This window comes from Pimephales promelas, chromosome 3 (genome assembly GCF_988280905.1).
Source record: "Pimephales promelas chromosome 3, fPimPro1.hap1.1, whole genome shotgun sequence".
NCBI lineage: Eukaryota > Metazoa > Chordata > Actinopteri > Cypriniformes > Leuciscidae > Pimephales > Pimephales promelas.
Genome location: NC_142771.1, coordinates 35,617,501 through 35,640,996, shown reverse-complemented (window position 1 = coordinate 35,640,996; position 23,496 = coordinate 35,617,501). Strand labels below are relative to the sequence as shown.

The following is a 23,496-nucleotide window of genomic DNA, read 5'->3' as shown; positions in this document are numbered from 1 at the left end:
AAGCATCTTTCAACCCTTACACGCGGTTCTGACAGTGACACCAGGGTTTATCTCGCGTCTATTTTTGGAGATGGAAACAAAAAGTGACCTTGAGGGAATAGACAGGTCTTTTAAGAGATCAGAGTGATAACCAAACTCCCAAAAATAACACTTTATTGCAGTTTTGTCTCTCCCACAGAACTGCATGGTTTGCACTGATGATGACTAACTTATATAAAAATGAAGCTTTTTGATGTCTGTCTAGATATAATCTAGAGATCAATGAATATTCCCATACAAAACCCCATAAGACCTGGCTGTTAGTTGTGGAAATAGATTGGTTTTTATTGTGGTATACAAAGTGGATAAGTGGAAATGTGAGAGAAACCAAACCTCTCTGTCTCATAACATGCAATGTAAAAATGCTAGTAGCTTATCAATATCTCAGGAGAGATAAATAATCATCCATTCACTAACCTATAAAGGTGAACAAATCAACCCAAAAGACACTGGAAAAAAATGCACAACAGTATACATTTTCTTGTTGCATCAATATTGCTTTGTTCACATTCAAGGCAGCTGATACCCACTTTCAGTCTCAGGTTATTTTATTTTTGCTATTTTTTACATTTTTTAAGTGTGTCAGACATTTTTTGTTTTTCCATGAGTACACATTTTCCCTCCAAAACTGCAGACAGTTTATAAAAGTAGTGCGGAAAGAGAGGAGAGCTATTTTGGCGCGCTCTCCTCACATTCACAAGAAACTCCGCCTCAAGACTTCACAAGACCCTCCCTCCACCCAATCCCAGAGTCCCCTGCCCTCAAACGCCCCCACACACAACCTCTTTACGCAAAAAAAGTCCCGTGAGATCCGTCTCCATTGACTCGAAACGGACCCATGGCAGGAACAGGATTAGCTCCACTGCTCCTCCACGGTTTGTTCGCTCCACGTCCCTCCTTTCCTTCTCTCGTCCTCCTCCTCGGTCTCCCTCCCGCCTGGTTTTCTTCTCTCAGTTTCGCCGGTAGCGGTTCTTGGGCTTTTCCCCACAGCCGGTGGCCTCACAGGAGGACAGGGTTGGGTTCTTCCCGGAGTTGATGCTGCCGAGCAGGGCGGGCAGTTCGTTGGTGATGGCGCGCTCGATCTTCTCCAAGAGGCAACCGCCCATGTAGGAGCACTGAGCGGACAGCTGCTTGAAGCTGCTCACCGAGTTGATCCCGAAGAAGTCGCGGTAAGCGTCTCGGTTGGGCAGGTCGAACTTGCTGACGTTGGTTTTGGCCAGGATGGACTTGAAAATGTAGAATTTGTCAGGATCGTCCACGATCTCTTTGAAGACCAGCTCGGGGTCGCTGAAGAAGCTCATCTTGTCCTTGAAGGTCTGCACATAGCGGTCCACCAGGAGAGCGTGAATGCGAACGCGGATGCCATGCTGGCGGATGAAGGCGATTTTGTTCTCCAGACGGTTCTCGATCACCTGGTTCAAGTCTTCCAGCAAGGATACTTCCTCGCGTTTGAAGAGCTCGCGGCTGGTGTCCGGGGCGTAGTCGTAGGGCCAGAAAGAGCTGACGTAGACACGTGGGGGTTCGGTCACGTTAATGAGGGGCGCCAGACTCCAGAAGAGAGCGCCGTAGACACGCATGAGGTCTTGGGTCACCAAACTGTCGGCCTTATTGAGGATGATACGGATCTGGGACTCCCGACCTTTCAGCTGCCGGAAGAGCATCTCCAATTCGAGACCGACATCCAGCTTGGTGGGATCGAAAACCACGAAAATGAGGTCTGCGCGATCGATAAACCACTGGCACACATCGTTGAATGGGTAACCTTGAAGTGAGGGAAGAAATATTAAAAAAGTTAATTACGATTCATAGATTAAAATGTTAAATACTGGGTATCCATAGGGGTTTTTAAACTAAATGTGTACAGGTTTTTAAGACCTGTTCAAATAATTAACAAAAAATACATCCAACGAGGACTTTTTTAAGTCCTTAATTTAATTTAAGCCCAAATTTAAGACATGTTAATTATTTAAGACTTTTCTTATACCATTTCGAACGCGTTCTCATCCTAGGGTGTCATATAGTGACGGTTTTGAAATTTCGTCTAAATCCGACGCACATTGCACCATATAGCTTCAATATAACACGCACAGAGCTTCGTTCGGTTATGGGTAGGTTTAGTTCTGGGGTAGGTTTAGGGTTAGACCACTAGGAGGCGCCTTCTGGCCCATATATATCTCTGCGTCTCATATTGACGCTAAAGGGTGCCATGTGCGTTGGATGTAGACGAAATGTCAAAAGAGTCAGTATATGACGCCTTGGGATGAGAACCGGCTGACCATTTCATGTATGTACAAATTTTTATGACCTTACATTTGAGTTTAGGACCTGCAGGAACCCTGAAATAACAGGAATCTATGGAGGTCCTGGAGAAGACTCGTACCTCTCTCCTGCTGCTTGCGGTTCTCAATGATTCCAGGTGTGTCCACGAAGGTGACCCTCTCCAGGAGCTTATGGGGCATCTCAATGCCAACCAGCTTCTCCAAAAAGTTCTGGCCAAACTTCTCCAGCGGGGAGAAGGAGCGAGAGCTGTCGGCAGCCATGACGATGCCCTCCACGGTGCGGATCTTCTCGCCGTGCATGATGACGGTAAACTCTGAGGTAGTGGGTTCAGCACCTGGAACAACAGAAGGTGATGTGAGTTGATGATGTACATTTGTAATTTGTAATCAAACTTGAACAGCAGCTTACCTGTGTACAGCTGGTATGGGGTGTCCAAAAGACCCAACAGATAGTTGATCATGGAGGACTTGCCCACACTCCAGGGTCCAAGGAACAGCACCATGGGTTTGGAGGTGATTTCTCCATCTGTGTGAGAGAGAGAGAGTTGGAGGACAATGGAGTTTAGTATAAAAAGAAAACAAATCTGAGACCAAGAGCAAAAACCACAAACCACCTTGAAATTCTATCACGAATGAAAGCAAAAAGACATCATAATATGCATACACTCTTAAAAATAAAGGTTCTTTATTGGCGTCGAAGATTCCATGAAGAACCTTTAACATCCATGGAATCTTTCCAAGATTCTTTAGAATTTATTGAAAGATTCGTTGGGGAACCAGTATCGCTTTGAAAACCCCCTTTGGGAACATTTATAGTGTATAGAATTGAATATATTCAATTATAATTCAATATAATTCAATAATATAATTCAATTTACATATTCAACGATTAATTGGTTATTATTGAAAACTTTGTCTCCGTCAGGGAAAAGTTACTTTGTGAGGGTTTCTTTACTCGTTTCTGATTCTTAAAGAGAGTTCACCCAAATATTTACTCACCGTCATATTGTTCCAAACCTGTATGAATTACATATTTAAGTACTGAGTAATATTAAGCAATTGCATGTACTTACTAATAGGGTTAGGGTAGGATTAGGATTTGGTTGAGGGTTAGTTGCATGTAATTATGCATAATTTACTCTTATTATGTACATGTAAAATAAAGTGTTACCGAATTTCTTTCTACTACTCACAAAATAATATATTTTTGAAGAACGTTTGTACCCAAACAGTTGATGGAACCCATTGACTTCCATAGTATTTTTTTTCCATACTATAGAAGTCAATGGTGCCCATTGTTTGGGCACATTCTTCAAAATATCTTCTTTTGTGTTCAGCAGAAGAAAGAAACTCATTCAGGTTTGGAACAACTTGAGGATGCGTAAATGATGACAGAGTTTACATCGTTTGGTGCAATACTGGGTTGTTTGAACCCAAATTTGGGTCAAATATGGACAAACCCAAATGTTGGCTTAAAAATAAAAAATTCAACTTTCAACTGTATTTTTTTTTTTTAATTTTTAACCCAACATTGGATTTGTCCATATTTGACCCAAATTTTGGGTTCAAACAACCCAGCATTTTTAGAGTGTGAACTATCCCTTTAAAGCATGTCGTTGGGTAATTTGGTTTCATTTTTGGGGGGATGTTTCTCTTTGACCTTAGACCTCAAAGTAAACTACCATCACACTTGCGTGCACATTCATGGAAAAGTCAAAGAAACAGCAAGCGTTAAACGTTACGCGTTAAGACTGATGAATGCGCCATGCAACATTGCTAAGTGCAAAAAAATCATTAAGGACCCAAAACAATTCTTAAATATTGTTGTGTGGATGCATGTTTGCATTCTCTAAACCCATGCCAAACCTTTATGTGGGAATGTTTTTGTATCAAAATCCTTCCTACTAGTTATCTAGAAAGCTTTATAATGAATGAACTTTTTTTTCACTCCATCTTCGGCCAATAACATTTAAGACAGATTACATCTATCCCTCACTGGCTCATTTTCATTAGCATCACATTAAGTTTCAACACTACCATTCAAAAGTTTAGGGTCAATAAGGTTTGCTAATATTTTTGAGAGTTTCTTATGCTCACCAAGGCCGCATTTATTTGATTAAATTACTGTTTTTTTATTGTAATATATTTTAAAATGTATTCCTGCATTTTCAGCATCATTAGTACTCCAGTCTTCAGTGTCACATGAAATTATTAATATCCTGCTTTTCTGCTCAAAAAACATTTCTTATTATCAATGTTGATAAAAGTTATATCATTTTAAAGTCATTTTAAACTTGCATGTGAGTGCAATTTAATTTTTGATGAAAAATACACAAAATGAACATTTGTTTGTGACTATATTATATTACACATTTACATGGGATACAGAACATGTGTTTTGTGATCAGCAACTTTGATAGTTCTTAAAGGGATACTCCACTTTTTTTTTGGAAATAGGCTCATTTTACCACTGCCCCAGAGTTAAACAGTTGGGTTTTACCGTTTTCGAATATATTCAGACGATTTTTTGATATTTAGAAGAATATCAGTAACCAGACAGTTTCTGGTCTCATTGACTTCCATAGTAGGAAAAAAATATACTATGGAAGTCAATGAGACCAGAAACTGTCTGGTTACTGATATTCTTCTAAATATCAGAAAATCGTCTGAATGGATTCGAAAACGGTAAAACTCAACTGTTCAACTCTGGGGGAGTGATAAAATGAGCCTATTTACAAAAAAAGGTGGAGTATCCCTTTAACAAAATATAGAGGAAATGAACCTCAATGAAAAGTCACTGTCATTATGATCCAACAGCCATGTATCATAATCATACAAATCAATAAACATGTTCAGAGCTGAACTTCCCCATCACTTTCATCTGTTTTATAAGAAGAAAATGTCTAATGAACGAGCTCTGACTCTTTTGTGAAGACAGAATAAGAGTTCTTTGGATAGAGAAACTTATTTCATGTTGATTAACTGTGTAATTTCTCTGAAGTGCTGGAGAACAGTGCAAACACAATCGCTCAAGGCCCCTCAGCACTACCTAGTGTACAGGTCAAGAAGCTCCACGAGCGGCTCAGAAGCTGCGAGTTTCAGTCCAGTCATACCAAACAAACCCGGAGAGCCAGCATCAAACATTCAACACCCTCAATAATAATAACACAGTCTCATCCCAAAAAGTCAAAAGTCTTGGGACGTCTTTTGTCCATACGTCAATATTCGCCCTTTTAGGGCCCCCTTAAACGTCGGTAGATGGCGATCCCGGGCCGTCATACAACTGACGCTTTACCTTTAACGTCAGTTAGGTGACGGCTTAGGTTTAGGGTTAGGTTTAGGTCTGGGGTAGAGTTAGGATCCCATAACCTCATCTACCGACGTTTAAGGGGGCCCTAAAAAGGCGAATATTGACGTATGGTCAAAAGACGTCCCAAAACGTCAGTTATATGACGTCTTGGGATGAGACCGGGTTGAAAATAAAGTTCATCGATTTGTTGATATATAAAGGGTTGAAAATAAAGGCCCTTTATCGGAATCGATGAACCTTTAACATCCATAAAGCACAGAGGGGGTTGTTTAAATGTTCTTCACACTAGAAAAACATGGTTATTTTTACAATAGTTTACTGTAAGGTTCTTTGCAAAACCAAAAATGTTTTTTCTATGGCATCGATAAAGGGATACTCCACTTTTTTTTTTTTTTTTGGAAATAGGCTCCTTTTACAACTCCCCCAGAGTTAAAGGGATACTCCACTGTTTTTTTTTGTTTTTTTCATATTAAACTATGACATTACTATAGTATCGTATACGCCTGAAAATAGTCCCCCCCAGCTCTGTAACTTCCAACATGACCGGGACTAAGTTTATGTAGTCATTATGAAAAAACTCAACAGTTTAACTCTGGGGGAGTTGTAAAATTAGCCTATTTTCAAAAAAGTGGAGTATCCCTTTAAAGAGTCTAGGATCTTTGTTGTATTCAATTTTGATAAAAGCATCTGACATAAGACAGACTTTAGTCAGCGTAGATGGTAAATAGCCTACTTAATCTCAGAAGTACAGTCTAATTTGCACAGACTGTTTTGTAGCATTTATGTCTGGTAATATATATATATATATATATATATATATATATATACTGTGTGTTTATATATATATATACGTATATATATATACATATATATATCTATATATATATATATTAGAGCTGTGCAAAAATTAATTGCGATTAATCGCATCCAAAATAAAAGTCTGTGTTTACATAATATATTTGTGTGTGCCGTATATAATTATTTTGTATATATAAATACAAACACATGTATATATTTAAGAAAATGTGTTATATATAAAATATTTATATAATATAGATTATGTATTTATATATATATACAGAATTTAAGCACAAATAATTCTTAAATATATACATGCATGCATAGGTATTTATGTATACAAAATAATTATATACAGCACACACAAATATATAATGTAAACACAGACTTTTATTTTGGATGCGATTAATCGCAATTAATTTTTGCACAGCCCTAATATATATATGAAGTGTTCAGATGCAAAAGCCTCTAAATGCCATTTGAAATTTTCTTCTAGAATGATCATTTTTATCAAGCTTGTATATTTAAGTTCAGTAATTTCACTTAAATGGCAATGATAATTACCTATTAATTGTTATTTAAGTGAAATTACTGAACTTAAATATACAAGTTTGATAAAAATCATCATTAAAGAAGAAAATTTCAAATGGCATTTAGAGGCTTTTGCATCTGAACTCTTCATGTATATATATATATATATATATATATATATATACTGTGTGTATGTGTGTGTGTGTGTGTGTATATATATATATATATATATATATATATATGAAGAGTTCAGATGCAAAAGCCTCTAAATGCCATTTGAAATTTTCTTCTTTAATGATGATTTTTATCAAACTATAAAATATATATATATATATATACTGTGTGTGTATGTGTGTGTGTGTGTGTGTGTGTATATATATATATATATATATATATATGAAGAGTTCAGATGCAAAAGCCTCTAAATGCCATTTGAAATTTTCTTCTTTAATGATGATTTTTTATCAAACTTGTATATTTAAGTTCAGTAATTTCACTTAAATAACAATTAATAGGTAATTATCATTGCCATTTAAGTGAAATCACTGAACTTAAATATACAAGCTTGATAAAAATGATCATTCTAGAAGAAAATTTCAAATGGCACTTAGAGGCTTTTGCATCTGAACTCTTCATATATATATATATATATATATAATTTCAGTGTTTTGTTGGCTGATTCATACCTAGATGCCCAACCCAATGATGATAATGGTAATAAGTCACATGATAATGACAGCATGTTTACATCCAAATTACATTAACAAACATAGGTTTTTAACGCTCATGAAGTAACTACTTAATCAAAATAAATACCTAAGAAAGTGTGTGATTTCAGGCACATCCATCTACTCTAAACGTTTTGGGGTCAGTATAGGATTTTTTTTCTCTTCTGCTCATCAAGTCTGCATTTCTTTGATCAATAATTCAGTAAGAACAGTTATATTGTGAAATATGATTACAATTTAAAATAACTTTGTTTACTATTGTAATATACTGTAAAAATATATATATTCCTGTGATCAAAGTAACATTTTTTAGCATCATTGATCATCACGATCCTTCAGAAATCATTCTGAGATTAGGATTTGATGCTCAAGAAACATCTCTCATTATTATACTAACAGCTGTGTGCATTTTTTTCAGGATTCTTTGATGAATGGGAAGTTCAAAAGAACAGATGTATTTGAAATAGAAATCTTTTGTGACATAATAATGGACTTGTGATCAATTTCATACCCCAGCTGAATAGAAGAATTGAAAAAAATAAACAAAATTCTTACTGACACCAAACTTTTGTACATTTGGTCAAGATTAATTCGTCAAGCACTGTTTCTTGCACTCGCCAATCCACAGAACGATGTTATCAAATAAAACCTTTGATTGATCAAATGATTCTCCCACATGAACAAAGACCTCGATTAGTGTTCAGAATTAATTCAGTTAGACAATTTGATTAGTCGGATGAAGAAAAACAGTCACCCAAATCTGCTGGTTGAACTTTTGGCATGTGTCTTTGGATGATTTGAAAGAATTAGCTTCATCTTCTCCATAAAAATAAACTAAACTGTGCTGTGTAGAGTGTCTGGATGTGGACTCGGTGATTAGTGCTGATTGAGAGCTGCTGGTAATTGGGCAGATGATCAGAGACGATGCAGGCGGTGCCATGCAGTGAAGCGCCCCGTTACCCACCTGTGGCAGAGTCCCCCAGTGTGCGTCCAGGATAGGCTGTTTAGTGACGGGTGATGTCGGGAGACAGGGATGAAAATGACAAGTGTGAGGAAAAGTGCAGGCAGAGGACGAAGAGAGATAGAAAGAGGGGGGGATGCGAAGGGGGTCACAGAAAGAGATTAAGGAGGAGGACAGAGAGAGACACTTTTCCTGTGAGGTTTGATGCTCGTCCAGATACATTTACTGATTTATCAGATCACACGCTGATTATTAGAAGAGACCGTCCTGTTACTCAACACAAATTATATTCTTATGAATGAATGAATGAATGATTTGTGTGTGTGTGTGTGTGTAGAACAAGATTTTTTATTTATAGGCAATATAAATTGGTGAATTTCACAAAACCTTTCTAAACTAAATAAATATATTATATTGCGTGTACAAGACAAAAGCTTTATAAAAATATCATATATAAATGGGTGAATCTTATGAATGAACTAATGCAATTAAAGGAGTAGTTCACTTAAAAAAAAACAAATAAAAAAAAACATTAGCTGATAATTTCACCCCCATGTCATCCAAGATGTCCACGTCTTTCTTTTTTCAGTCGAAGAGAAATTAAGGTTTTTGATGAAAACGTTCCAGGATTTTTCTCCATATAATGGACTTCATTGGGAACCAAACGGTTTAAGGTCCAAATGACCGTTTTAGTGCATGCTTCAAAGAAAAACTTTTCATGATTCTCCTGTTCAAACTCGTTCATCAAAATGAACGAATCTTTTTGAGTCATTTCGTTCATTCCACGAACAAAATGACTTGTAAACAGATTCGTTCATTTTGATGAACGAGTTCGAACAGGAGAGTCACGAAAGCTCATCACAGAACAGAGCAAGGTGAGCATTTGTGCTTATAAAATGAAAACTTTTTTATTTATTTTTGAAATGACCGATATTTTCGCTAGATAAGACCCTTATTCATCGTCTGGAATCGTTTAAAGCCCTTTGAACAGTTTGCAGTTTGCACTGAAACTGTCTTTTGGACCTTGAACCGTTTGGTTCCCATTGAAGTCCATTATATGGAGAAGTCCATCATATATTTTTTCAGTTCTTTTCGACTGAAAAAAGAAAGACATGGACATCTTGGATGACATGGGGGTGAGTAAATTATCAGCTAATGTTTTTTTTAAAGTGAACTAATCCTTTAAGTACACAAGTAAAATAAAGTAAATAGGTAAAAATATACAAAAGAATATATATTGTTAAAATAGTATTCATGTGGTGCGATGCTTTATCTTTCTCTGATCCCCACCAGCAGTCTTTGATCACACTGAATCGTTTGTTTCTCCTTCCTCACACATGTGTAAGAGTCAGGCTTGCATTATTGTGGTGAGTGTGTGGGTTAAATACCATGCTGAACCACAAGGGGGCAAGCTGTATCCCAGTGTTCAGTCAGGGGTTAGCAGGACACACTCGCACCCTTCAGACAGAGGACACGACCCACCCACGCTGCGTTTTAAACCTTTACTGTCATAACGGGACGCTGTTGCTCTGAACTCCTCCATTTCAAACTCAAACTAGGCCTACTTTAAGTGTATCTTCAGGTCAATCGACTAAAACGTTTTTAACTAAATGAAACTTCACAGGCTACACACAATAGTAGGCAAAATAATGTTTTTGTATTGTACCTTTAGCCTTTAAATGTTTTAAAATGATGCATAATTCGATTAATGTGCATACATTTAGAAAATTATGAATATGCCATTATTGGATTTGTATTAATGTAATCACTAGGCCTACCAGTAACAAAAAAGTTGTGTATTGTAATTAAAAAATAAAAATAACGGTCTAAAAATTGCCTAATTTTATTTAGTGAAAATTATGTATTTAAAATCAAAATGTCTATCAATATTGTCACTTATTATGCAGCATATATTGTCATATTTTTAAAGTTTGAAAGTTTTATTTTTTAAAGTTTTATTAAAGTTTTAAAGTTTTATTTCTAAAAGACTGTCCAAAAGTTCAATCAATTTATGCCTGCAGAACCTCCTGCAGAATAAATAATCAGAAACAGAGAAAACTGCACAGTGGATATTTCATGTGTATTCATGAGACCTTTGTGAGGACTCGAGCACATGAAGGTCTTATATAAACCCAGGACTGTTGAGAAACTCATGATTACTTTCAGATGGAGCCGTCGTTCCTCAAGCAGTTATAAGAAAGCCTTGTGTTTTCAATTTTAACTCTCTCTCTCAGTGTCTCTGGCCCCCCTCGACCGCGTCTGGATGTGCACCAGCTCTACGGCTGTGGAATGACGAACCACATGTGTGTCGGCTCAAAGACGCCATGATACTGGGATACGGCAACACCTCGTGTCCCGCACAGGGTCATTGTTGTAAGGGGCTGTTTTACACGACATGTTCTCAACCAAAAATAGAAAACTGTTTTTTTTTTGTTTGTTGTTTTTTCAACGACAACGGGGGCCTGAAAATACCAGTAGTACCTCATTGCAGTACACAAGATCCAGGGGGCGGAGTCGGATCCAGATCTGAGGGGTGGAGTTGGGTAGGTTTAGGGATCAAGGGTGGAGCTGGGTATGTTTAGGGTTGGGTTTAGGGATCGGGGGGTGGAGCTGGGTATGTTTAGGGTTGGGTTTAGGGATCAAGGGTGGTGCTGGGTAGGTTTAAAGGTGGGTTTAGGGATCAAGGGGTGGAGCTGGGTAGATTTAGGGTTGTGTTTCGGGATCGGGGTGGAGCTAGGTATGTTTAGGGGTGGGTTTAGGGATCAGGGGGTGGAGCTGGGTTGGTTTAGGGGTGGGTTTAGGGATCAGGGGGTGTAGCTGGGTAGGTTTAGGGGTGGGGTTAGGGATCAGGGGGTGGAGCTGGGTAGGTATAGGGGTGGGTCTGGAAGGATCAGGGGGTGGAGCTGGGTAGGTATAGGGGTGGGTCTGGGGATCAGGGGGTGGAGCTGGGTAGGTTTAGGGTTGGGTTTAGGGATCAGGGGGTGGAGCTGGGTAGGTTTAGGGTTGGGGTTAGGGATCGGGGGTGGAGCTGGGTTGGTTTAGGGATCAGGGGGTGGAGCTGGGTAGGTTTAGGGGAGGGTTTAGGGATCAGGGGGTGGAGCTGGGTAGGTTTAGGGTTGGGTTTAGGGATCGGGGGTGGAGCTGGGTTGGTTTAGGGATCAGGGGGTGGAGGTGGGTAGGTTTAGGGGAGGGTTTAGGGATCAGGGGGTGGAGTTGGGTAGGTTTAGGTATATGTAAGATGGGAGGAGTTGGATCTGGATCTGGATCTGACTCCCCCCAGTGGATTTCATGTTCTGCAGTGAGGACCATCTCGAAAATACAAACATTTGAAAACAGGTTTCAAAGTTGAAGGTTAGCCCTATGACAATGATGTAGGCCACTAAAAAACAGAAAAGTTTTTCCCAGTTGGGGTTTCAGCGAAAAAATCGGCAGCTGACAGCAGGAAGTAGCTGCCACTGGCAGCTGACAGCGCTACCAAATTAGGATCGACCCAACGTAGCAGCAACCAATCACATGTAACTGGAAGTCAAGCAGCAGCAGTCAATGGTGGCGGCGGCGATAGTAAATACTATTAGATTAGTACTACAAATGTAAAAGCCTTTATTTCAAATCATACTTTGCTATCATTTAAGTTTACTATCATTTAAGTCATTAATGAGACAATGTTCTTTTTCTCCTTTTAGCACCTTTCATTATTTAAGTTGAAATCATGTTTATTTATATTTGATAAATACACAGTTTGATTCCAAAGGCATTTCTTTCTGTATGTATATATATTTAATTATTTAACAAACATGTACACTCATTCATAAATTATATTTACAGCTATTTATACACATACAAATTCATAACTTCAAGTGTAGCTTATTGTATTGTCTATAATCTTTGTTACCCGATTTATATTTGATAAACCTTTTTTAATCAAATAATAAAAAAATTAATTAATAATAGAAGTATTTTATTTAAATTATATATATATATATATATACACACTGCTCAACAGTATACAAATATATTTTTAGTATATTCAACTTATACAAGTTGATATAATAATTTATTTGCCTAGCTAATTGTGGCATCTACCTCCGAATTTCGGTTATTTGCGACATCTGACGTCCGGTTTTATTGGCAGGCATGGTCGGCTGCCGATTTTTCGCGGAACCCCCTCTCGTTTTTCCTTTGCTTTTTTTTTTGCATACAGGCGAAAATGTTGTCAAAACGACCCACGATGTCAGTTTGTAAACAATACTCTTTACATTGACAACGTTTTCACCTGTATGCAAAAAAAAAGCAAAGGAAAAACGTTTCTGTTTTTTAGTACATTATTGTAATGTTCCCTTGAACTTTGCAAACCGTTTTTAAATGTTTGTATTGAAACATTATGCGCCTAAAAACTGAAAAACATAACACGTATGACGTCAGTTTTCACAAATTATTGTTTTTGTGTAGTTTACAATATCGGTATCTGTAGTAGTGTAGGAATAGGATGGTGTAGGTAACAGTATCTTTTAAAAAACTTGCACTTTGAAATCTGTTTTCAAAAGTTTGCAATTTCAGGCCCCCGAAGCATTGTCGTTGTGTAAATGAACGGCCAAAACGCATAAAGTGTTGTGTAAACGGCCCCCAAGTTTTTGAAAACGATACCTTTGTCGTCTCGTGAATTAAGTCATGTGTGTTACGTGTTGCGTAGTGTTTCTTTACAAACTACGAAGTGAATCCGCCAACTACTGGCCTGGCAGTGTATTGGAGCTTTTGTTCTTAGAGGTATTTTATTTACCAGCTCTGATGTATCTGGAACTTTGTGAGTGAAATGAAATGCTCATATGAAAGAACCACATTTGCTGATCACAGGGAAATTATGGTTAAATACACAGTAGCTGCAAGCGACAATTACAGGGCTAAGAACGTACATAGCGCCCCTAGTGGTGAGTGTAATTCAAAAGCTATTGATCAATTATTGCATCAGCATTTAAATACATATTTTCAACACAGCAACCCCTGGGTTCTTCCTTATGAATAATATGATGAATGGTTTGGTTTGGATGATGGAGAATGATATAATGGCGATGAAGAACCAATCAAAATTCATATAGTGCTAAACTACACTCATATGTATCTGAATTGCGTATGCAATTTCCATCCATTTGGATCACACAGTTTTATTACAAACAAACTTTTACATTTAGTGTGATTAATGATACATAATCATACATAAATTAAACTGGTAAGAAACATATAGATTTCTGTAATATTAGTAATAAACTGAAAGAGTTTTAAATACACAATACCAAGTTTATATTTTTATCATATTATCATCAATAAATCCAATTTCTTTCAATTGCATACATTTTAATTATTGGAATATTGCTTGTTCGGCAGGTAATCATATTTTAACAAAATATAAGCAAATAGTTAATAATAAACTATTGTTGAGTCCCTGTTTGATTTACATAAATTAGAAAAACGTTCATTAGTTTAAACTGCATAATCCAAATAAATGGAAATATTATATGCAATATTTAAAAAAAATACATGAACAAATAAATAAACAAATTACTCTGGCACTATTCATATTATTAAGCAAAATTTAATGTCTAAAAAGGGCCTAATTTTAGCCACTTATTATTCTGGATATTTTACCATATTGCCATATTTATATAGTCTGACGCTATAAAATACTCAAAAAAGTTGAAAATAAGTCAAAAAGTTCAAAGCTTCAATCAAAGATTACTTTTTCTAGTAACAAGTAAGACATTACTTTTAAATTCACAAGAACATACTGTATCTGAGTTACTTTTCCAAATAAGTAATACAAGTTTCACTTTTTTCCCATTTATTGACCTCTACAGCATTAGTTTGCATTCCCTTTAGCATAAGGCTTATTATTTGTTTCTTTTTGGTGTGAAAAGGCCTTTACATTTGTCAAAAATATTACTTTTTTGTCAAGCAGGCCCAGGTGAGAAAAAGTAACATAACACAATTAGTACAATTTTAACAGAGTAACGCAATAATGTAATGCATTACTTTTAAAATCCTCCTGTGGTGAAAATCAAGTTTTTAATGTTGTTTATAAGTCTATGTGGTGTTTTTAATATGCTTTAACACAAATCATAATGAAAATTCATAAGTCAACACCATTGCTGAGTATTTATATACTATAACCAATAAGTGGAGGCGTGGCTCATTTGTATATTCATAGAACCGTGTATGGAGGCGGGGCTCATTTGCATATTACTAGAACTGTGTATACTAAATGAAGCGAGGCTGTAGAGTTACATTCAAGCTATTTTAAGGCATGAAGACATTTTTTTCAAGAAAAAAAATAATCATTTAATTATGTAATTTTGGTGATAAAAGATGAGTTTAAATGGATAAAATTATTGACTACAGTTCCCCAACACTGTTCATTAGTAATATGAGAGTGGCATCTTTGTATGTCTAAAGTCTTCAGTTCAAGCCTAATTAAGAAAGAAATCTGTTTTAATTGATGTATGATTATGTTAAAACTGTGTAATCCAAATGGATGGAGATTTGATATGCAACTCAAATGCATAGGCCTACATCTGAACATGTTTGAGTGCAGACAAACACACGCAGACAGACAGGAGAGCGGTGGTACCTGAGATCTCATGCTGTCTCAGCTCATTGTACTTGTAGGCCTGCTCCATGGGCCTGATGGAGCTGTGGTAGATCTTCCTCAGCCTCTGCAGTGCAGCTGAAGGAGGAAAACACAAGAGTAAACAGAGTATGACATCTAGCTCCAGGCGGAGAGAGGAAAGACTGCAGATGGTGTTGTGGATAAAGGAGGAAATGAGAGGAGCCGGCAATGTAAACAAACCTAAAACATCTACGTGCCTTTCTGAGGTAGTACATCAGTTTGGAACTGATCTGCTGAGTTAGATAACCACTTTCTCCTGGTAGTTGATATGACACGTGGAGTAAATTGTTGCACTCGTTTATGGCAAGTTCAATTCACAAGCGGCGATGACTCAACGCGTTTTCATGCTTCCTAACCGACAATCTGCTCATATGGTCGTTGTCTTCTGTTTTATTTTAGCAGGGTTATTGTTTTGTGGCAGATAAATGCTGGTGTGATTGTAAAAACAAGTTACTTAAAAGTTTTAGTTTTATAGCGTATTAATATTTTGAATAAGTTTTTATTTTCAGTTTTAGTCTTAATTTTAATTTAACTTTTTTTTGTTATGTAATTAACATCTTTTTAAATTCTTTCTCTCTCTCTCTCTCTCTCTCTCTCTCTCTCTATATATATATATATATATATATATATATATATAGTTTTATTTCAATTTTTTGTTTAATTTTTGTAATTTTAGTACTAAATTTTAGTATTTCGGTTATTTACCAAGGAAACATTTCTATATATTGAAGTTTTTCAACTAATATGTACTTATATTTTTTTTTTCAGCATTATTTCCATTAATAATAATGTAATGTTTCCATTAATAAAAACTGTTTTAGAAAACAGTAAAATTACTACAGTAAATCTACAGTAAATTAACAGTAAATGTATTTATACATTTTATCATTAACTTATAATGTTACTTTTATATTAATATTAATGCATTTGTGTGTATTGATAAAAGTATAAATGGTTACAAATTTTAGTAGCACATTAACAATTTGATAACACCCAGTTTTATATTTACTCAAAAGAAATATTATTCATTGTGAAAAGTGCTACACAAATAAATTTGAATTGAATTGAAATGGATTTTTATCAGGTTTAGACACTAAGATTACTAATTAGTATTAATAATAATGGGTAGGATTCAAATTTTTCAAATGGCTTCAGCTTATGTTTTCTTTATAATGTCAATCTTAATATTTTTCTTCTAAACTACAAATGTAGCTGGGGATTTTCTTTTTTTTTTCTTTTTTTTTTTTTTAGGAATGGGAGTTTTGCAAGCAGATCCTCATATTCCCGTGTCCTCGGCATTGAAAACTCTTGGTTTAGACCAGGTGGTTAAGTTGTTTTCTTTTCAGCAGACTAGTGTGAAATGTTGCTCAACCCAATGTTGAAGACAACATTCATCTACCAACATAGTGTGAAAAGCCTGTAAACTGAAATAAATTATGTTTATGTGTGTATCATGTCCTCACCAGCATAATCTCCTGCTTTATCATCTGCTGCGAGCCTCAGAGTTTCCTCGATGTGAGATCTGTCTCTCAGGATGGATTCCAAAACAGCTTCCTCCTCTGCAGAGATACACACACACACACATTAAAACTTGATTTGAAGCCTGAGGAAATCTTTTCCGGCGAGCCAGACCGGAGCAGAATTGACTGCAGCAGGTCTTCCTGAGGTCTCTGTGATTAGTATCCTTTGATATAACCGTTATTTTAGTCTCTGCCAAGGTGCCTCGACAAGGTATTTGTTATTTGCGAGGTGATGGCTGCGCCGCTGGATTTACAAAGAGTTTTACTGACTTTCAAACACCTTGTAAAAAGTTCATTTGACCATGAGAGTGTGATTGCTGCCTCAGATTGTAAAAGCAATGCTTGCAATTATTTTTGTGCAAACAGTGACTTTTTTCCCTTCAGAATTCTTTGATGAATAGAATGTTCAAACAAACAGAATTTATTTTTTGTAACAACATCACATTTATTTTAGAGTATCAAATCTGAATAATAATAATAAAAAAATAGAACAATGATTTGATCCTGAAGAAACATTTCTTACTATTATTAATATTAAAAACAGTTGTGCTGCTTCATATTTTTGTGTGGAAAATGTGTTTATTTTAGGATTCTTTGATGAATAGAATGTTCAAAAGAACAAAATTTATTTTTTGCAACAATGTAAAACTTTTACTTTGATCAGACTTTCAGAGTTTCAAATCTGAATTTAAAATGAAATTAATTTCTTCTTAATGTTGAAAACAGTTGTGCTGCTAAGTATTTTTGGGAAACTGATAGCCTACTTTTTTAGGATTCATCAATGAATTAAACTAACTTGTCTTAAAATAAATATGATCATAAATGCACTAATTTCTTTACTAAAACTACTTGGGCATGGCTTTCATTTACAGTTTCAAAAAACATTTTCAAAAAACAAAAAACATTCAACGCACTTTAGGGGCTATTTAAACACAAACTTTTTAAAAAGGTTTCAAAGTGCACGCCATCTACTGGCCTGGCATGATAATACAGCATTTCAGCAATCCGTGCGATCGTTTTGACAACGTATTGTCCTAAAGACTAAAAGAACCATAAACAAATCAACGCATTTTCATCCTTTAGCGTCATATAACGCTATATGACAAAATGGCGCTATACTACACACGACACCCGTTATTGTTAATATAACACGCGCTGTGATGGGTAGGTTTAGGTGTGGGGTAGGGTAGGGTAGTCTCATATTACGCTAAAGGATTTATTACGACTTGGGTTCGCGTGTTATATTAACGATAAAGGGTGCCATGTGCGTAGTATAGCGCCGTTTTGTCCAACCCGATCTCACGACCAAGTCGTACGAATTCGACGAATGATTAAAAAGGGGCTAATTCGTATGAATTCATGTGACCTCACTCGTACGAATTAGTACGATTTTGCTAAATCGTACATATTTTACGAATTGGCCAATTCGTATGAATTCGTGCGAATGACCTACCCCTTACCCCGCCCCTTAAACCTACCCATCAAGTCGGTTTGGACAAATCGTACGAATTCGTACGAGTGAGGTCATACGAATTAGAAATTTTTTATCATTCGTCGAATTCGTACGAAAAGGTCGTGAGATAGGGTAAGTTTTGTCATATAGCGTTCTATGTGACGCTAAAGGATGAGAACGGGCTGAACAAATAGCATCACACAATCTAAAAAAAACACATAATCTGAGCTATCATTCAAATCCATAACTCAAGTTAACACAGGACGCAAAAGTAGTAATGCTTTCATTATCGTAGCGGTTATGAACAGTTATTTGCCGTCAGCATTCGTCTAGCACGCTTCTCGTCAGGGCATTGCTGCACTATTAATGTCACAAAATTGATATTCATGCTACAATCTTCCACAGTCATTGTTCATAGATATTTGCCCACAATGCCTCAGGGTGTTCCTGCCAGGCTGCTGTTATCAGGAGCGAAGACATAAATGGAGTCTAATGGGAAGACATCATGTCTCCATGTTTATATTTAGCAGCGCTGCCATTCATTACAAGCTCTTCTCATATTAGCTGCATGACATCTCTTTTGGAGGAAGGAAGTGAGGAGAACACAACAACATCCATTACATTTCCTGTTTAACAATACATTTCAATTTGGTTTTAACAGTTTGGCTTTGATCAGGCTTATTTCAGAGTATCAAACCTGAGTTTGAAATTAAATGATAATTCGCTGCTCAAGAAACTTTTTCAATGTTGAAAACAGTTGTGCTGCTTCATATTCTTGAGGAAATCGTAATACATTTTTGTCAGGATTCTCTGATTAATAGAAAGTTTAAAAAAACAATTTTTTTTATTAATTTTGTAATAATGTTAAAGTCTTTGGCTGTGTCCAAAATTGAACTTCTCTACTATAGTAAGGTGAAAACAGTACACCAAATGAGTAGTTTTTCCGAATATTATTTATCCGGCAAACAGTTCCCGGATAAATTCATGGACAATTGCGTGACAGGTATGATTCAGTTTTATTGCACTTCTCATTGGCTGAATCTGAAATCGTGCCCTACACCCTTAAATAGGGCACTATTTGAGGATATACAGCCATTTGTAGTGGTGTCCGAAACCATAGTGTTACATTATTGTGTATACTCATTCAATCCCATAATGCACCGCAATAACGAGAGTACATCTGATGTACACTCAACGGCTAGAGAATACCCATAATGCACTGTCGATCATCATACCGAATGAATTCCCGTTTCTAACCAGAAGATGGCGCTTGCAGCCAAATCCATTTTCCAAACCTCTGGTCCAATGTGGCCACAGTGTAAAATCACACAGGTATAAATTCCATTTTAACTGATTATTAAATTGTTTATTTAAGATTTATACATGCTAGTTTCAGTTCAAGATAAATCTTTTCATTAGTACCAACTGGAGCTGCCAGTTTTCTACGTTTCAAATGATTATTAATCAGCACAAACTACGCTGCAGCACTTGAAGCGAATTCTCACTCTTGAAGCTGAAAACTCACTCATTTTCATTCACTCCTTCAAATGGACTTAGTGGAATAATGTAGGCAATAGTGAATGAGGGTATAGAGGAGCGTTTTCGAACACAGCACATCTCTGCATACGAGGTATAGGTACTTTACTCTCCCATGAGGCCACGGGAGAGGATTTGTGAATGGCCGTGAAGCGACGCAACCGACACTGGTAGATCACATTATATTGACAACATGGCAAATGTAGTACGTCTAGATTCATACACACTATTACTACTCATATCCGTCTTATTTGAGAGTTTTAGACCAAAAAATAACTGCTCAAGCGTAGCCGCGAGTTGGTGTATATGGGGGATTCCCTGGTTTCATAACAAGTAGAGCTTCAGTGATGGACACATGGCTACCAAATGGTTGGATTATCTGTTGATAAGACCGATAACAGACCCCTCATCCTAAAAATAACCAGTGGCCAGTTGCCCTTATGAACCCCAGAGCACACACTGATCGCAGCACTCATACTGTTTTCTGTACAGGTTTACCACAGGGCACTTGACAATTTACTCGTGTGTAAAAATCCTACCATACATTATGCACTATGGTATCTTTTGAATCGAATATCATATGTTTAGGAGTTTAAGTTGATTTCAAAAGTGTATTTTAAATAACTGCGTGCATATAAAGACTAATGGTAACTATGGAGATGCTTATGAACAAACAAATGTAGCCTAATGGAGACAAAGTACAGAATAATATTCACATTTTTTTAGATAAATTAATACTCCTATTCAGCAAGGACTCATTAAATTGATTAACGTTACAAAATATTTATATTTCGAATAAATCTAGTTATTTGAACTTTCTATTTATCAAAACAATAACAATAAAGCTTTGCACAAATATATAAGCAGCACAACTTCTTTCAACATAAATAATAATCAGAAATGTTTCTTGAGCATCAAATCATCACATTAGAGTGATTTCTGAAGGATCATGTGACACTGAAGACTGGAGTAATGATGCTGAAAATACAGCAGGAATCAATCACATTTTACTATATATTCACATATATGAAACAGTATTAATATTCCAAAATATGACTGGTTTTACTGTATTTTGAATCCAATAAATGCAGGCTTGATGAGCAGACTTCTAAAAACAGAAGAACGGTGTGTATCACCAAAATTTCAAGATAGCTACTCTCATTACATAATTGTTCGTTTTAAAGCAAGACACGAAACAGCAGACCTGTTAACTTTATCTATTTGCAAAAAAACTCACAAACTAATGTGATTCATGTGAAGTACTTGTTACTATGCAGTTTGCCTGGAAAGCTCTAGAAGTTCAGTTTACATGCCGTCCACCGCATCTGTCACCCCTTCCCACAATCCCCCTACTGGCCTGTACAGATAAACGGCATATTCATTTTGTTCTCGGGTGTCCACCGGCATTTATTTGCTTATTTGAACCTGACTTAGGCATGCACCAGCCTTCCTCTCTGGCTCTCGACGGAAATAACTGGCAGCTCGAGTAATATATGCTTCATCAACCTGCAGCAAACGTAGAAACCATCTGTGGATGAGGCCAGCATTCTGCTTACATCTTTCCAGGATAACATCCAGAGTTCACCTCAGGCTGCTCAAACTGCAGTTTGAGATAAATAACTGAATTTGAATCGAATTGAACTAAAGTGCAATTGAAACTTCAATTTTCAAGGAGGAAGCAAAACATTATACTAAATGGAGAAATCACAGCCAAAATAAGACACACTGGTGTTTGCCAGATCATCTTTTTAACATTTTAATTCATATTACTCGAATTTATTTGATCTCCTTTAATTCCCCCTGCTTTTATTTTGTGTCTATTTTCTATGTAAAGCTCTATGAATTGCTATAGTGTGATTATTATAATTCCTTAAGAGCTTTTGAATAACTGTTTGAATTTTCCTTGCTTTTATTTTGTGATTATTTCCTCTCTATGCAAAGCACTTTGAACTGCCACAGTGATGTGCTTTATAAATAAACGTGCCTTGCCTAAATTAAACTAAAAAAGTATGTACTGTACACACACACACGCATATATATGAAGAGTTCAGATGCAAAAGCCTCTAAATGCCATTTGAAATTTTCTTCTTTAATGATGATTTTTATCAAACTTGTATATTTAAGTTCAGTAATTTCACTTAAATAACAATTAATAGGTAATTATAATCGCCATTTAAGTGAAATTACTGAACTTAAATATACAAGTTTGATAAAAATCATCATTAAAGAAGAAAATTTCAAATGGCATTTAGAGGCTTTTGCATCTGAACACTTCATATATACATACATATATATATATATTAGGGCTGTCAAACGATTAATCGCGATTAATCGCATCCAAAATAAAAGTTTGTGTTTACGTGTGGGTGCACTGTGTATATATATATATATATATATATATATATATGAAGAGTTCAGATGCAAAAGCCTCTAAGTGCCATTTAAAATTTTCTTCTAAAATGATAATTTTTATCAAACTTATATATTCAAGTTCAGTAATTTCACTTGAATGACAATTAATAGGTAATCTTCATTGCAATTTAAGTGAAATTACTGAATTTAAATATACAAGCTTGATAAAAATGATCATTCTAGAAGAAAATTTCAAATGGCACTTAGAGGCTTTTGCATCTGAAGTCTTCATATATATAAATATAAACACACATGCATGTATATTTAAGAAGAAAAAAAATTATTTATATATAAAATATTTATATAATATAAATTACATATAAATCTATGTACAGTATATACATGAAAATAAACATATACAAGCATGTGTGTGTTTTTATAATAATATAAAATAATTATACACAGTGCACCCACATATATTATGTAAACACAAACTTTAATTTTGGATTCGATTAATCGCGATGAATCATTTGACAGCCCTATATACATATATATATATACACACATTTTTAATGTTCTTAATTTTTAAAGCTCTCTTCTGCTCACCAAGGCTGCAATTATTTAATAAAAATACAGTAAAAACTCCAATACAGTAAAATTACTCCAGTCTTCAGTGTCACATGATCCTTCAGAAATCATTATGATATGACGATTTGATGTTCAATAAATATTTCTGATTATTATTAATGATAAATGTTAAAAAAAAAATAAAAAATTTCAGGATTCTTTGATGAATAGAAAGTAAAAAAAAAACAGCTTTTATTGGTATTTTATTTTATTTTATTTGTACTTGAAACATTATAAATGCCTTTAGCTTTTGATCAATTTAATGCATCCTTGCCGAATAAAAGTATATATAGGCTATATATCTATATATATATATATATATATATATACACACACATACACACACATATATATATATTTGGCTAAGCTAACAAACATAAATGGCTCTCTCCCAGAAAACAGAAAGCCAGAAACAATGTAAAAGCAACTATTTGAAGCTGGCACTAGAATTTTCCAAGAGGGGTGGCAAACAAAACAACGTTATTTTACAATTTTCAGAGCTACTCTCTTATGACCTTTTATATATATATATATATATATATATATATATATATTCCAGCTTTTGCAGACTTTACAATGCCTCGCCGCGGTCAGATTCTCCAGCTAAGCACTTGACACGTCGGTTTTCCCAGCCAGAGCAGGAGAAGTGTGAGGAACAGATGGTGCTCTCGGGCCTGTTGTGATGACACGACGTGCTAGTTAAA

At 35.7% G+C, this 23,496-nt stretch overlaps 1 protein-coding gene across 1 annotated transcript in view; it reads right to left on the bottom strand.

Annotated features, from left to right (window-relative positions):
* Positions 1-525: 525 nt before the first annotated feature.
* Positions 526-23,496, bottom strand: part of srlb (sarcalumenin b) — a 30,040-nt gene continuing 7,069 nt past the window's right edge. Inside the window, exons 2-6 of the mRNA XM_039686406.2 lie at positions 16,768-16,863; positions 15,266-15,361; positions 2,728-2,844; positions 2,420-2,653; positions 526-1,801 (exon numbers count right to left, since the gene is read on the bottom strand). Coding sequence (XP_039542340.1) covers positions 990-1,801; positions 2,420-2,653; positions 2,728-2,844; positions 15,266-15,361; positions 16,768-16,863 — 1,355 coding nt within the window. The 3' untranslated portion in view covers positions 526-989. The remainder of the gene's footprint in view (positions 1,802-2,419; positions 2,654-2,727; positions 2,845-15,265; positions 15,362-16,767; positions 16,864-23,496) is intronic.